Source organism: Lissotriton helveticus, chromosome 10, assembly GCF_964261635.1.
Source record: "Lissotriton helveticus chromosome 10, aLisHel1.1, whole genome shotgun sequence".
NCBI lineage: Eukaryota > Metazoa > Chordata > Amphibia > Caudata > Salamandridae > Lissotriton > Lissotriton helveticus.
In genome coordinates, this window is record NC_136071.1 from 868,735,327 (window position 1) to 868,752,559 (window position 17,233).

The 17,233-nt window shown below is 40.8% G+C and overlaps 1 protein-coding gene across 1 annotated transcript in view; it reads right to left on the reverse strand.

Annotated features, from left to right (window-relative positions):
* DNAH11 (dynein axonemal heavy chain 11) overlaps positions 1-17,233 on the reverse strand; it is a 3,642,058-nt gene that overhangs the window by 2,127,434 nt on the left and 1,497,391 nt on the right. The window contains exon 29 of the mRNA XM_078663510.1: positions 16,580-16,706. Coding sequence (XP_078519636.1) covers positions 16,580-16,706 — 127 coding nt within the window. The remainder of the gene's footprint in view (positions 1-16,579; positions 16,707-17,233) is intronic.

Here is a 17,233-nt window from a genome sequence, read left to right on the forward strand (position 1 = left end):
AGACCACCCAGTGACCCCCTCTTCCTGTACCTCCATCTGCTCTCACTAGCAGATGGTGTTTTCTCCGGTGCATCAGGTCCATGGGCATTTCCCCCAGGACCACAACTTTCCACCCAGGTCCACACATCCTTGAGGTCAGTAAAGAAGTGTGACTTGCCCTCTGACTGTGTATGGAGTTGGGCTGGGAAGAAGAGTGAATATTGGATGATAAGTTCTCTCAACCTTTGCTTGACTGCAAGAAAGGTAAGACACTTGTCCTGGACCGCCAGCATGTGGTCCGGAAAGATCAATACCTCTGCATTTTCAACTGTTTTGTGTGCGGGCCTCACTCTAGACCTCAGCTCTGTGCTTGTAGTGCATAAGGCATGCCACCAGCCATCTAAGCTGGTGTGAGGGGGTGGACTCCAGGGTGCCATTCTTACCTGCGGTGAGAAAACGACAGCAACCATACTCAGTCTCGAGCGGGGAACGGACCACGAGGGTCAGAAGGAGGATAGCCACACCCACCACAACAAGAGGAGGAGCCGAAAAGAGGAGGAGCTGACCCCAGAAGCTGTGGTTTGCAACCACTAAAAAGAGAGCAGGAACAGGAAGGATCATTGTTGACCAGTGGAAGAGACAAGGTGTATGCGGAGCAGAGTGCGGGAAGAGAATACGGAGACCGGAGTTACGCCGAAGAGGAGGACACCGGCGATCGCTGGAGTGAAGAGTGGTGGTGTCCACCGTAGGAGGCTGAAGAGCAGCCGCATCTCAGGAGAGTTGCGGGAGAGCCGGTGAGTGATGCTAGTTGCAGGGAAGGTGGGGTTGGATACGAGGGAGGAGGGTAGATAGTGGGCACGGGTTGGGAGAGCAGAACCCCTGCTAACATTTCGGGCACGTTTTGGGAGAACGGAACCCATGCTAGCATTTCGGGCACGGGTTGGGAGAACAGAACCCCTGCTAGCATTTCGGGCACAAATCCTTTTTTTTCTTTTGTAAAGAATAACACTTCCTTGATATCTGTTTTCCTACCAAGCCCCACCTTGATTCCTATCGCTCTTCGCTTAGCAAGACGCCATTGACTGCACAGGACTTTTTTCATATTCAGCTTAGGTCGCCTATCGTCCACCAGTAGCTACGGTGAACAGATGGCAACCGGGTGCAGGTGACGGGTACTGCTACTCATTCCCCTCGCTAAAAAGAGTGTCACTGACGGCCTCTGTTTTCTTCCCTCTCTATGAGCCTCAGGGTGGAAACCATCACAATGAACGAGCTGAAGCAAGCCCCTCTGAACACCAGCCCTGAAGCGGAAGGAGCGGATCAAGCACTCTCCCACCATCATCACAGGAGAGAGAAGGCAGAACATGAAGAAGAAGAAGACCAATCCCCTGTAGTAAAACATAAGACTATGCCCCATGACAATAAAACACGACCCTCAGGAAAATATATTCAGGCTCCGTGTCTGTATATCCGACCTGCCCTCCCACAGCTGAGCACCTGGCCGGGGTCTCAGGGACGGTACCCTGTGAGCCTATTCGTCTGAGGAGAATGGTGAGTGGACCTCAGTGGGGACAAAACTGCAAATACAGGACTCAAGATATGATTCTGCAACATGGCCCTCCACGTTTTAGGACAAGCCCACCAATTGAATGTTTTTTTCGCATCGACCTGCTCTCAACGTCCTCTGCACATTCCTCAAGAGTGCTGACCTTTTCGCAATTCAACTACGTAGGCAGGACTGTGTGTCATACGTTTGGATAATTGCCAGCGATTGCTCTGTTAAGTAATCCCTGTTAAAAAGTTTCCGGTGATTGTCTCCCAGTAGAGTGAGTACTGTTGTCACTGCATCTATTTCATTTGCCAAGGAAACACAGGGTTGTTCTATTTCTGCAAGTACCACAACAATTTTACCGTCAACTGAGGTAGGTCTGAAGAATTGTCCCACTGGGTCTGTGGCCCGTTGAACACCCACTGGCGGTGTTGGTGGTCATGAGCATGCGGGCTGGTTACTGGATCTGAGGCTTCCCATCATTGAAGAGGTGGTTCCAACTCTGTTCAGGGACTGAGGTGGCGTAGTCCTGGTGCGGGCCAGATGGAGGATGCCAGTCCAGACAGTGGCACCCCACAGCATGAGCAGCCCAGCATGGTCGGGGGAGTGGAAAGCAGATTGGTCTGAAGCAAGTTCCAGTAGCAGCTTTATGTAATGCCCTATAGGGAAAGGCAGAGTTTGCAGCGCCGTCCAGATAGTGCTGGGGCCTAAGGCTCTCACAGGATTAGGTCAAGGACCATCAGAGGACTAGGAGAGACCTCACCATGTGATCGATGATGCTCAGTGAGGACCCCCGTGTAACCCAATAGAAGGTCACCGCTGGGGGGGAGACATCATGTAAGAAGGAAGACTACGATAAGTTCCCTTGAGTCACCCCAAGTATGAGCAAGGGCATGGGCAGTATCCAATATAGTGTGCATTAGGTATTAGTAATACCTTGGTAAGCAAAATAGAGCGGGGCTCCTGCCAGATTCAGGATTTTAGGCATGGTGAGTGGACTGATAAGGGAAGGCCCCTGCAGTACACAGAGCCACCCATAAGCGGTCCATGCCTCCCCACAAATTAGGCCCCCAATGGCCTCTGGTCACTGTGGCAGTATTAGCACAGCTTAGGTGAGGTAAGAATTGCAGTGGTCGCTCACCCACCTGCAGGAGGAAAACTACTTGTTAGCCCATAGTGGGGCTCACTTCTCACCTGGGCTGCTCCATATCGTCAGCAGTGGCGGTTGGGTGCAGCATTATGGGCAGATCCTGCATGCCAGGTATTAGCGGCTTCTAATACTGGAGTCTTGGGGCCCCAAAGGAAATACAGGATGCTTCCTCCCCTCTCTCTGGAGTAAACGGGGGGAGCCTTGGGTGGAGAGGGATGGAGTTGGGAGTCACAATCCTCACCTGATATTAGTCTTTTTTCAGGCCTCACACTCTCTCACACCCTGATGGGCTGCATGGCTCCTGCGCAGGTCGCATTCAAGTGTGCTCCGTCGGTGGGTGATACACAGCCCACGTTAACACTTATAAATATCATCAGCTTCCATGTTCAGTTTATGTAATGATGATGTTGCTTCAATGTAAGCCCAGCATTGATATTTTAGATTCTTTTTAGATTTTTTTGTCTATTCAAATATTTTCATGTCAAATTAGTATTAACATGAAAATGTTTTGCCTCAATTGCTGCCAACCACACTAGATATTTCCACATAAGATTATCCTTGAAGATATTTGATTTTTAACTACTAACCATGTTGTCAACCTGTAAAAATCAATGTGTTAGCCCTTAGGAACTTTTTAGGCCTAATGACTTTTACCTCCTAATTTTATACAGAGGAGAACAGTATCAAGATGGAAACATTTCTTAATAGGATACTATTTTAAGAAGCTGTTAATTTAAACATTGGACTTAAAGATGTCTCTGTTCAATATAAGGATGATGAATCAAATAGTATTAGCCAAAAAATGAACTGTGCAATGGAAGATGATGTCAGGGGTTTGCCATGTTTTCAGAGTTACTACACAGTGGTGACAGTTAATACTTTAGCAGAAATTCACATATTGGAAATAGAAAAGATTAAAACTTTATTTTATATATCGAAACCATAGGTTTCCTTTCTATGCTTCATAGCCCAACATTTTTAAGAAAATAAAGTTTATGATACTGTAGGCAATTTGTCAGACCTGGAAATGTTCCCAAAGTGCATTGAGAATGAATGAATGGCATCATTTCCTCATTATGGAATAACCTTGTACACCAACAAAAAATTACATTAATGAAATTGTAAAGACAGGTAAAAAGCTGAGATCATCATGTAGAATCATATTTGTTCTGAATTGACTTTGGCCCACATAGAGCAATTGCAGAGAAGCCTGCTTTATCCTCATTAGAACAATTTTGACGTGCCTTAAAAGTAAAGTTTGAAGGGAAATCGTTTGAAAAAATTACAATTTAAGTCAATTTCATTTTTGTTTTGATATTCATGATGGATTTAGGTTCAGTTTTATGTAACATGCTTAAAGCGAATGTATCTATTAAACTGAAGTGTAGGAAAAGCTGGAATGTGTTAATTGATGGTGCATGGCAGAACTTTGTAGGATTAGGAATAGAGTCACAACTGGTAGTCTTAGATGGATTCAGCATGTGACTGACGTATATGGAGCTGACTGAGGAGATCTGAATCATATGTAATGAAACTATTCAAATGCCAAAACATAGGAAACAAATATTTGTTCTCATTTTTTGTTTTAAACATGGTCTTCCATTGCTGGAAGCCTTCCCTCTTAACAACTCACCATACTTCTTATATTGCTACCCCTTTTTGTTCTTGAAATGTTCTGCTCCATTGCAGTGGTGACATTTGATCTGTGAAATTGATGAGATGTAAATGCCAGGCTGCACTGCAAAGCCTAAGCAAAGCAGTCATGCACTTTTTAAATATATTGGGACAAAAACTGAATTTTACAGCACAACTATCAATATATCGACTAAAACACAGATTCTGATGGACACTCATGAAATATTCCAGTACTTGCATGATCTACCAAAAAAGAGTAATCTGCCTCCAAAGTATTGTAGGCTGACAACCTAAAAACAATTTGATTGCACTGAGGTAGAAATGTCTCAATAGTCATAGGTGATATATTCTGTTAAAAAGCAATAAAACATGGTTTATCAATTCTCTCTACACTTCTTGTGACAAAATGCCCAGTTTTGTGTGGTCACTCCCATTTAAGTGCTGAATTTTATTGCTGGCTTACAGGCTGCTGCACACTGGGACACTGCTATCCATTGCCCAATGTATGTGCTTTGACCGCAAAAACATGTAGAAATAGACTAATTCCAGATCATCTTATTTACCTTTTCTATAAGACCTTAATATGTGGAGTGGAAATGCACCCAATGTATAAAAGTCTAAATGGCCCTTTGTGGTCTGCAGCCCATATTGCACCACCACTAGTGAGACCCAGGAAAACTTGGCTTCCGGCCTATCTTCATAGCCTGACTGCTGCAGTGCGACCTGTTAAAATAATCCTTTTTAACAGGTAAAACCTCCCTTTTTTAATATTATTAAGTCAGTCCTATATAAGCTGTGTAGCCCACAAGCTATGGTGCATCATATCTAAAAGTGGGAATGCATAAAATGTATGTTAACATGTCCCTACTGTACCAAGGCTCTAAAAACTATTTTTACGGTTGCAAGCCTTGCTGTCTCATGTAGAAAGTCAGACTACAGATTAAAACACTAATACTACTATCTCTGTAATGTTAGAAAAGTTAGAAAAAAAATGCAATCACTTTTTTTTATACCTATTACAAATCTAATTCAATGGTGATGTTGAATTTTTATTAAATACTAGGGAAAATCATCTTTTAGAAAGTTACCCCTTACCTGCCAGAACGGTTCAACGGCTGATTAGCATACGCCTCCCTGTGCTTAAGCCTGCATGAAATGTCTCCCAGGAACAAACAATAGGCTGACTTGAATGGGCAAATATAACTTCCCTGACCACCACAGAATTTTCAGAGTGAGGTTTTTGGCATCCTGTTCATACCACACACTGTCAGATCCTGCTTGACAGGCCTGTTGAGCCACATGCAATACTTGGGGTACAGTTGTAAGGTAGAGAACAGGATTCAAAGACAATTCTTCTATTTCCCCTACCTAATGTTAGAAAAGTTAGAAAGAAATGCAATCACTTTTTTTTATACCTATTACAAATCTAATTCAATGGTGATGTTGAATTTTTATTAATTACTAGGGAAAATCATCTTTTAGAAAGTTACCCCTTACCTGCCAGAACGGTTCAAAGGCTGATTAGCATACACCTCCCTGTGCTTAAGCTTGCATGAAATGTCTTCCAGGAACAAACAATAGGCTGACTTGAATGGGCAAATATAACTTCCCTGACCACCACAGAATTTTCAGAGTGAGGTTTTTGGCATCCTGTTCATACCACACACTGTCAGATCCTGCTTGACAGGCCTGTTGAGCCACATGCAATACGTGGGGTACAGTTGTAAGGTAGAGAACAGGATTCAAAGACAATTCTTGTATTTCCCCTACCTGGTTGCTGAAAGACCCTGCATTTGTTCAATCATACTTCTGTTTCTGGGTTTGTTGTAGGTACAGTGCCTACTGTAAACTGAATTTTCTTTTTAGGTGTGTAAAAACACTGGTGATTTCTCTATGCCACTCCCACACATACTCATAGCCCTCAGCGGCAAAGTTTAGTGTAGCAGAAGACTTTCACCATGTTGATAATGTCCTGGCACATGTCATTTGTGGCCTGTTTGCAGTAAGACAAACAGGAAGTACTGCAAATGTGGGTAGGCTTGTCCCTAGATGCTTTGACCTCATTAGTGAGGGAGTGCCAAGTTGTCACCACCGCCTTGTAGCTGGTGCAAGCATAAATGTGTCACCCAAGGAACTGTCATCAGAACACTGCTGGTTTTGTGAAACAATACCAGGTGCATTTAACCTATTTCACTTGGGATCTATGACCTGTGGGAAGGAACAGAGGAGGTTGGACACCCTTGTACCTGAAACGCAAGTACAGAATCATCTATAAGGATCATAAGGATGATCGACTGAGGAGCTTCAATAACATAAAAAAGCTGAAGAGGAAATTTCTGTGAAGACTCCCAGCTGGCCATTGGCAACTCAACCCGGACTGGACTTTGCTGTTGCCCTCTGCCTGGCACGCTGATTGTCTCTACGTGCTCGTCCTGACTTCATGGGGACCCTATAAATGTACTGATTGGAACTTTTATGGTACCAGACTGAATTTCAGGGGTATTCCTGTGTAGAGACAGGTTTTTCACCCCTTTCAATGTTGATCCTAGAATCTTTTATACACTTTCTTACTGTCTGGCCCTGGCGGGAAAATCTACTTGCTATATCCAACCCTCACTCCATCATGGTGGCCTCAAATCACTGCTAAGTCCCAGTCTACTGCGACTATTGACTACCATTGGAGCTTTGTACTTATTGGCATTATTTTCTCTTAAATCTTTAAAAATTTGATTTTTGATTCCTGTAATTAGATTTGTGTTTGTGTGGTGCCATTTTATTCATTACATTTAATCTAATTTTAAATTTGAGTGGAATGTGTTGGGGGTTCTGTTCTCAACTTTTAAACTGTTTTGGTGCCCATTTTCTCTATGTTAAGCCTGTATGCTCTATACCACAGCTACCAGGGGCTGAGCTTAGGTTCAAATTACAGAAACCTTTGACTGGTCCTAAAAAGTAAATTACCATAACTTGTGGTGGACTGCCATCCACCCCAACTAACCCCTGCACTTTCTGACACTTCTATTTTAATCTTTATGTTACTATCATTCCCTTTTGAAGTAGATTGCCAGTTGTAGGTTGCTTCTGACCAACTCCTTGGAAAGGACAGTGTGGAAACATATGAACACACAAATCTAAATCTAATAATTTCAGATGTTACACAGTATAGCACAGCAAATTCTATAGACTCAAACAACAGTGCTACCGTTAAGGTTATGGACACCTTACATGTGGACAACTTATAGATTTGGACATCAAATGGATTACACCAATCTTACATAGACACAGAATCACATAACTATCAGATGTGAAGATACATTTGAAAATTCAATCACACAGTGTTCGAACATTAGCTGGTTAGTTTATGAAAATCACACATTTTGGCTTCAAACCTTAAATTTCAGAACGATGGCCATTTACATACAGAAAAGCTTATAATTTTAATGAAAACAAGCAGATTTGTGATCTGAAACATCGGCTGTTTGTGTTTAGTAAGTATATTGTTGATGCTGAAACACAAATTTGTCAAGAACTTGCATGCATTACTGGCCCACATGAAGACTATGCCTTGCATGCACCAGTATCATCATCTTATGCCAAGAGCGCCAACAATATGTCAAGAACTGCCACTGTATTTCTAGGCACAAACTATACTAAGGGTAGGCATCATCATATCCTGGATGTTTACAATAGGCCAGCATTTTACAAGGGGTAGCCATTGTTGTGCCACAGGTGCCAATAATATCTAAAAATAACCACCACCAATATGTCTGGGTCTGCAGTAAACCAGAAATGGATATAATTATGCCACGGAGACCAGGATTTACCCTCTCTATGCCATTGCAGACATTTTACTAGAAAAGGGAGCCATCATGCCTTGAATGCCCACAATATGTCGAGTTTTTCATTCTTAATACTCACCCATATGCAAACACACTAAAGCACTTTGTACTGCATCAAAGCCACATTATCGAGAAAAATCCCATGAAAACATAACTGGTACTCAACGCTGATCCATGGACAAATCTAAACTACAGCAAAACAAAACATTTGATAGGGTCGGTAAACATCACTTACAACGAAACTTTTACAACGCACTACCATTACAACGCGGTCATTACAACGCACACTATTACAACGCATTGCGCTGGGGGGCGCTCTAGGATAGGGAATAGGTTAATTTACTATCCAATAACCTTCCCTAATGTCCACGGGGACTGGAGTTGGAATAGTAAATTAAACTATTCACTATCCAACACCCAAAAGCGCTATGCGTTGTAATGGTATGCGATGTAAAATCCGCGTTGTAAAGGCAGGCGTTGTAATAGCCTGCGTTGTAACGTCATACATCCAATAGGGTCCCTTTGTTGCACAAACACAAATTGCACACATTCTGAAATTTGATAAAAAATGCCTTATCCACAGGCTGAATATTTCAGGAAAAATAAGGAGTCGTAAACCCATAAGAGCAGCCAATACAGGAGGATTGCATACTACATCCAGTCCCAAAGGCCTGAGGAGAACCCCAAAACTAAGAAGGGGCTTGAAGCGTGTTGGCGTCCATTGCTGCTGGGTCAATATAATCACTGAAAATGTATTCACAGCAGGGAGCAAGTCAAAATGAATTGACCTTGTAGTCTAGCAATGTGTACCCAGTAGCCAACACCTTTCTAGGAGAAACACAAAAGTAGTATGGTATAATTAGATACTAGGTTGTTGTATTCAATTGTGACTGGATTTAACCTGAATTCATTTAAATTTATGTTATATGTATATATTGAATGTATTTTCATTTAAGTTATGTGTATATATTGTCTTGGGAAAATTGTTTGTTTTGTACATGTAAATGAGTGTGAAGGTGGTGTGTCTGATTGATATCCAGTTTCGAGGCCTGGGAACCCCAAGGTCTGTGGGATGCACAGTCTAAGTCCCTGTGGCTTCAATTACTTCTAACAACCTTTTGTACAAATGTTTATGACAATGTAAAAATAAATTCGCACAAATAAATTATAAACCTTCTATTAAAGAGTACAAGCAATTTAAATGATGCAAATTTGTATATTCAAAATTGAAAAACGAACATGAGCAACAATCTGTTGCATATATTGATGTACATTAACAAACATTAAATGACACTTGAAATCATAGGTTCAAAAAGGAAAGTCCCAATGCATTTCGGGTTATTCAAACCCTTCCTCGGGTATTTTCCAGGTGCAAGTAAGATGAAAAAAGATGAAAATATTCTGTTCCTTCTGAGTGACACTACAACATGAATAGAGAACAGACACAGATGTCACCTAGGTACTTAACGAATTTGAGTACAAATTAACAATAGGATTTGCACATGATTGATAGGTCCTACAAGAAAGAGAAAGGCCAGTTTCCCAGAAACCATGACTGCCAGCAGGAAGCTAACCATAAAAGACGTTACAAAACGATAAGCCAGTGTCTAAACCTACCCGTCCAAGACTCAGACAATGCCCCATGTGAAAACGTTATTGTGTGTAAAAAAAGCTTAATAAAGTGCATGGTAACCAAGTGAAACTAAGAGCAAAACTAAAGCAGTGAAACATGTGATACGAGCGTGTCATCATCGTAACATGTTTCATCAAAACATACCTGCGTTGCTGCTGTTAACACGGATTTCCTCTGCAAGTAAACTAAAACATAACGTGTATAAACATGCATCTCGCTGTGATGACTAGTGAGAGAAACTAAGAGAAACCGAAGCTTACCAAAAGCTGTGTCAACTCGAAGCTTCAAGCGATATTATGCAAAATAATGAGCATCGTGTCCCAGTCAGAACACCCGTCTCACCCACCCTACAAACGATCACTAAAAATAAAGTCAAGACATAAGCCACTAGGAATTGCCCATGTGTATCGTGGTTAATAAGGGTGCCAGTCAAAACGGAAAAAAAACAGCTGTCCAAAGCTGTCGCTGCAAGATACGCTCACCTTTCTGTATACCAACCGACCGCCAACAAGCCTCCGCTCTCCAGAAGTAAAAAAGGTGCCAAAACTGTACGTACGTGCATGCTCCATTTAAATAAGATCAACATGACAACCAGTCCACATCGTTTGACAACTGCAAAAACTTTATTGTTCCACTCATTTCAATCACTAGATTTCAAGAACTCTGAAATTGTCATGTGTACATATTTTTAATAAACATCTACAGTGATGTTCAGACAACATCGTTTTCACAAAATTCCTGAAGAGTTTATTCGATCGCCGATTATAGAACTGTATTAACAATTTGCCAAAGATGAACCCTTATGAATAAAAATAAAAAGACTAATCTTAGATCACCCAAGTCGCAAATAAAAATCAAAATAAAACTAAACAATAGTCCCAAACTGCCCTACCCGACTGTCAATGAGCGGCGTGTTTCACAATAACCGAAAAAGGACACATCGTGCGTTAGTAATGTGGTCAGCGACACCAGCCTTCAGTATGAGGTGATCACTCTGCTGTGCCTGGATGTAATGAGACATGTGCAAATCCTGTACATAAGCTTTAATGACAATAGCTCAACATACAAATACGCTGTAGCAGATTCAAAGATAAATGTTTATAGGAAACATAGAAGTTCATAATGGTCATTAGGGCCTCTCGGGATTATAGTGCCTAGATATTTTATCCACAAAGATTCTCTGCGTGCCATAGATGTATTAAAATCTTTCCCAGGAATATGATACATTTTTTCTAGAATGGTAAATCTGATCTGGGAATGGTGTGTGGAGTATTGACCCAGTGTGCAGCTAGGCATGAGTTTAGGTTTTTATTACGAATCATACTTTTATGTTCAATGATTTGTGTCTTTATTTTTCTATATGATCTGCTCATGTAGACCAATCCACATGTGTATAACGCCCTCAGTGTTGCAATCTGACGTGTGCCGCAAAGAAATCTTGCTGCCTGTGTGCGGGTGTGCTAAAGTATTGCCTGGACTAATGTTACTGCACTGACCACAATTCCAACATTTTTTTCATTCCCTTGTGACTGGAGCTTTAAAAGCTCATGTATATTCTTGGGACGATTATGCGCAAACAATGGTTTTCCTGTAAATAGATTGGTGAAGTCTGGTTCTTGCTCAATTATCTCCCATCTATTTCTGATTATTTGTTTAATTCTGGTGGCCTGTTCTGACTGCTTCAAGACCAATACCTCCCGACGACTCTTGGTTTTATTAGATTTCTTGAGTAGATCCTCCCGATTTTTTTGTTCAACCTTATGCTTCGCGGCCAAGAGGACATCTTCTGGGTACCCCCTCTCCTTATATCTATCAAGTTGTCCTTTGATTAAAATTTGACTTTGTTCAGATACGGATGTGATCCTTTTAATTCTGATCAATTGTGAAACTGGCAGATGGTTTTTGAGAGCGATCGGGTGCGCACTTGAGTAGTGTAATGCATTATTGATATCAGTTGATTTTCGATAAACAGTGGTAGCCAATCCTGTTGCTGTTTTCTGGATTGCAATATCTGAAATTTTTGTATTTTATCCAACTGGAGATTCAATTCCCGTATGCAATTTTCTAAGGTTTCTTGGTTGCCTTTCCAAATTACTAAAATGTGATCTATATAGCGCATGTATGCTACGGTGTTCTCTCGCCATCTCTGATTGTGCAGAATGTGTGTATCCTCAAAGTGAGCCATGAACGTATTGGCGTATGATGGGGCTCCTGGGAATCTCAATGATGTACCTGTCTGTTGTAAATAGTAATTCTCTTTCCAAGTGAAGTAACTATGGTACAATGTGAAGTGAAGTAACTCCAGCAGAAATACCCCTATGCTTTCGACAGTTGAAGTGTTGAGTAATTTCCATTCCACCGCCTCATTGTGAGCAATAGAAGTGTACAACTCCACAACGTCTATGGTGCAAAGTAAGATCTGGTTCTTAAAAAGATGACCAAGTGCTTCAAGTTTTAAAAGAAAATCCGTGGTATCCTTTACATATGTCCCCCAGCTTTGTACCAGTGGTTGTAGGTGATAATCCACATATTGTCCAATTGGTTTATGTATTGACCCGCAGCCCGTTACTATTGGATGAAATGGGGTGTTAGTTGCGTGTTTGTGTATCTTTGGTAGCGTGCAGATATGCAGTGTCTTTGGTGTTGTGATCTGTAGAAATGTTCTCGTATTTGCATTAATCAAATCTGTGTTTTCAGCTTCAGTTAAAATGGATCGCAATAATTCCATTAATGCCTTTGTTGAGTCTGAATCCAACTTAATGTATGTTTCCTCGTTGTTAAAATGAAGATTCACATTAAACTCATAGAACTCAGTGTCCATAGCAACAAGTGCACCCCCTTTATATTCTGGTTGGAATGTTAAATTGATGTCTTGTCTCAAGGCATTCAGAATACGTAACTTCTTCTTTGTTAGGTTAGTGTGCTTGGCTTTAGTGTATTTAATCTGTTCCAAATCCTTTTTAACCAATGTTTCAAAATTGTCTAGGCTTTTGTGAGATAATGGCGGCATGAATTTACTTTTTGGACGGAAAACTTCAGGTGGTTTAACTTGATCCTGATCCACTGTGATGGTGAAGAAAAACAATTTTAATCTTAGTCTACGTGTTAATTTCAATAAGGCAATTTCAGTTTCCAGTGCATTAGATGTATATGTAAAAACAAAAGAAGTACCTTTGTTCAGTACCTGTGTTTCTTCAGCACTGAGTCTCTTTTTTTAAATGTTCACAACTAAGTTACTCTCTGGATTGTGCTGTGGTCTTCCACTTTCTGTTGCTTTTGTTGATTTGTCCCCTCCGGAGACGTTTGCTCTAGATTGGACTGGGTTGTCCAGTGGTTGATTTGAGGTTTGGCCCTCGGACAAAAAAAGATGGCTTATCAGTTGAGGTGGTGGCAGCCTCCTCGGTTGCGCTACCTCCTTGTGATGTGTTGGTAGGTGCTGGCGGACTTTGTAACGATAAATCCTGGTCATTCACTACACCTTCTTCGGATGAACTGTTGCCTGATCTTTTGTAGAACCTTTTCTGGGTGTAGGCCTCTGCCCATGAATAGACTTTGTCTAGCTTGTAATCAATTGTATCACGTCTGATGTCCTTATTTTACGCTCATGCACCTCCTTGGCATGGATGTCTAATCTGGCATTGATGTTATCTAGTACCTTACTCCAATCATCCTGCTCCATTTTCTCAGAAATTTCATCCTCAAGTTTGGCAATGTCTTGTGTGAGCTCATTCAATACCGTCGACAGTTCTTCAATAATAAGCAAAATTAAATCTAATGAACATTTGTTCAATATAGTGTACCAGCATGCTATTGAACTTAAAGAGCATGGGCTTGAGGTCAATCCTATGCTATCAAGGTGGTGGCATGGAGATGTTGGTTAACCTCCTTCCTCATTGTATATTCTAGTTGTCTGAATAGTTGTGTTGTAGTGCCTGCAGAGGAACTGAATCTGCAAGCTTCATCAATCAAAGAATAGATGGACTCTGCATCCTCTGATGAATATGCTTTTGTTTCTGCCTGGTTTATGGTAATGTCAGCAATATCTTTAAATGAGAGGTTGATTTAACCTTTGGGTGCCGGTCCACTGTGAAATGGGCTCCTTATCTAAATACCTTTTGTTTAAGTGTTTTAATAACATTTAGATTAATCATTGCTACAAAGGTGTGCAGGTCTACCTACATACAAGGTGTCTGATGGATAGACATGCTCCACAAATGAAATTAATCAATCCAAAAAAAGTTTTAAAAGAGAAGCTAATATATGCTCAAGAACATTCGAATAAGCGAATGATACTAGTCTGTTAAATTCATTTCAGCAATAGAAAATTGACGGTTTGGTTCTCTCTTTGTTACCTAAAAAGAAACGTAGCATAATCTAGTCTTCAAACATCCACTGAAATCCATAACTCTACAACATAATTTTCACAGTCACTTTCACCCTTCTACTACTACTCCAAAACTGAAAAAAGGGCCCAGATTCTAAAAGTCTAATCGCATTGCTAACATGGGGCAAAGTGCTATACTTATGCACATGACATAATACAATGCATATTGGAGGATGGAAATACTAACACACAAACGCACACACAGATGCAGCAGTGAAGAAATGAAATCAAATGAAGTGAAAAATAAAATGAAAAAAGCATTTGTCAAGCGCATGGCAACCCAGCGCTAATAACGGCAAGTAGTGGAGAGCCAACCAGACTAGGGGAAAAGCCAGGTTTTTAACAGTTTATGAAAGGCAAGAAGGTTGGTTTCCTTGCGTAAATTAAGAGGGACAGTATTCCAGAGTTTAGTGGCATTGTATGAGACCAGACGACCCCCACTTCTAGCTTCATGATCCTAGGAACTGTGACAAGATGTAGGTCATCCGAGCAGGGGCGTCTGTTAGCACGGTAGGGCCGAACAATGGAATGATTGATGGAAGGGCCCTTTCCGGCTAACGTGTTATGAACAATACACCTGGCCTTGAAATTAACTCTCTACCTGAGAGGGAGCCAATGGAGAGATTTTAGGGGTGGTTTGCAGATTGGCATTTTAGGATATCCAGAAAAATTCTGGCTGCCCAGTTTTGTATCGTATGGAGTTTTGAGAAGACAATTTGTAAGTCACATTTGTATTCTCTGCGTGTATAAATGACTGCTAAAGGCCTGACTTGAAGCCTCTCAATTACACTGGAAGTGAGAGACGTGGCTTGCCATTAGGTCTGGAGTGCTGACACTGCTGGGGAGCTAAAAGAAATGTTCGGGTCTCCACTCTGTATTGTTAATCAGCATTCTAAATACAGACTATATGCATGTCTGATGGGCTGACAGCTCATGAAACTATTTTAACCTCGTTTTTTCCAAGGGTCTTTAAGTATGTGAAAGAGAAATGCTCTACAATGTCAGACTCCTGGAGTGCTCAAAGAAAAAATGTAGGGTGGCACCTCAAACACAACAATTGGCAAGCCACCCATTTCCTTTGGTCCAGTTTCCTACCATAGGGCCTGCAGTGGTACTGCTTAAACCTTACATAACTCATTGCTGTCTTCTTTTCATTTATGTTGATGGATGAATGTATTTTTAATAATTTAACTTTCCAGATCATAGTTACAGATGTTATGTTTGAGACCTTTTGAACTAAAGTTTTAATAATATTACCTGGAACTTTCAATTCATCAGAGAATGTAGAAAAGAGGGAGGATGTTCAATTATGGCAGTCATTTTACTTACAGAAATAATTCCCATTTACTGGACAGCTTTTCTTTCATTTCCTGACAGTATAATAATGCAGGTGCAGGCTTGGCAAACAATAGTTAGATTATTTAGAATAGATCAGATGTTGACAGTGGACCCTGCAATAGACCAGCACCTGACCTGCTATCCCTAAGTACTATACATAAGGTGGAAATCACCCACCACTAATGTGTGCACACTGTTATTGCACACACTGTCCTGGTGCCATCCAATACAGTATAATAACAATGTTAAAACAAACGCAAAGGTGCACCACTAAACACAATAGAAGGTAGACATATATCAATTGGCAAGTCTGTGTTCATGGTATTTGTTCACAGGTAAACAACAAGAGAGAAAGGGTCAATGGATAACTCTTATACCCCTTGTACATAATGTAAAAAAAACAACAGATTCAGGCTTTTTCTAGATACTCTTCTGTTGTTTTTGTTACATGGTATTTGTTCTTCAAATATCTTCTTTTATTCAATTTGTGTTAAAAAAACATTGAGGAGAACAGTCGACGCATTTCATCCAGAAGGTGGACTTCTTCAGGGCGATTTGAACAATATTGGCACTCCTAAGCAAATGATTTCATCAGAGTAGCTGTAACAAAAGAAAGCATCAAACAGGAATACGAGGGATGTTTCACCAGGATTTTTTGGCAGCAATGGATACTTCTGCCAATGGATTAGGGAAATCAACGAATATAAGAAACCAGTGTGGGCTGGATCAACAGTCTCACCGAAATAAGGTGAGCTGGAAGTATAAGTAAAATTCACCGGCTCCGACCTTCGATGGGGTTAAGCGGCAGCCTTGTGAAGCTTCCGACAGGATAACAGTTAGATGATTTAGTTAATAACATCACAAGAAATTCTAGATAACTGTAGTTTATAAGAATGGATTCGATTTTCTTTTTTTGGTAAAGCTAAATTGCGAACGACGTTGCATGAATAAATAGTAAAAGTACGGACAAAACCATTATTTGAATTTACACATTTCTAAGTTAATATAGTTCCCCATAGTTTCCATCTTAGAATTGCTTCTAAGGGCGACAGTGCTGACTTAGATATCTTACCTTTTTGGGGTGTGTTCCTTTTGAAAGAATGTCCAGCAAGTCGGCTGCAGAAACGAAATAGAACCGAGGAAAAGCCAAACGCTTAGTTGCTAAATATTCAGCCAGAGCTTTTTCACAGATGGCAAGTCTTAAAAAGAGAAAACATTTGTGTAACCAATAAATATTCTGTCAAAAACATATTAAAGATTTACAGGCAGTGATCAATCAATGTGGGTGGCATCACATTATATTGCTTCATATTGCAAAATAGTTGTTTAGTTACTAATAAAAAAAAGAAATGTAAGGTTCAAGAAAATCACCACTTTTCAATCAAAATGAAATACAAAGAATTGGATATATACATTTTTTTCAAAACAGATCTTCCAATCCTGGCAAAACAAATGTTGCTAAAAATGCTACACAGCACCTATACAAGTTTGCTGATGTATGTATCATTGATGAAATTGCTGCTGACTTTTCACCCAAGGATATTTTATGCAACACCTTTGCACTTTCTAAAGCAATTAATTTGCAATGTATCCTGCTCATTTTAATTAACTCTTATCAGATACTGGTGGCGGGGGGGAGGGGGGGTTGTAAGACGCACCAGTCCTGCCTCTTACCGGTCAAAGGGTAACTAATCGCATACCTGTGGGTGGAGTCAGTGGGAGCTCC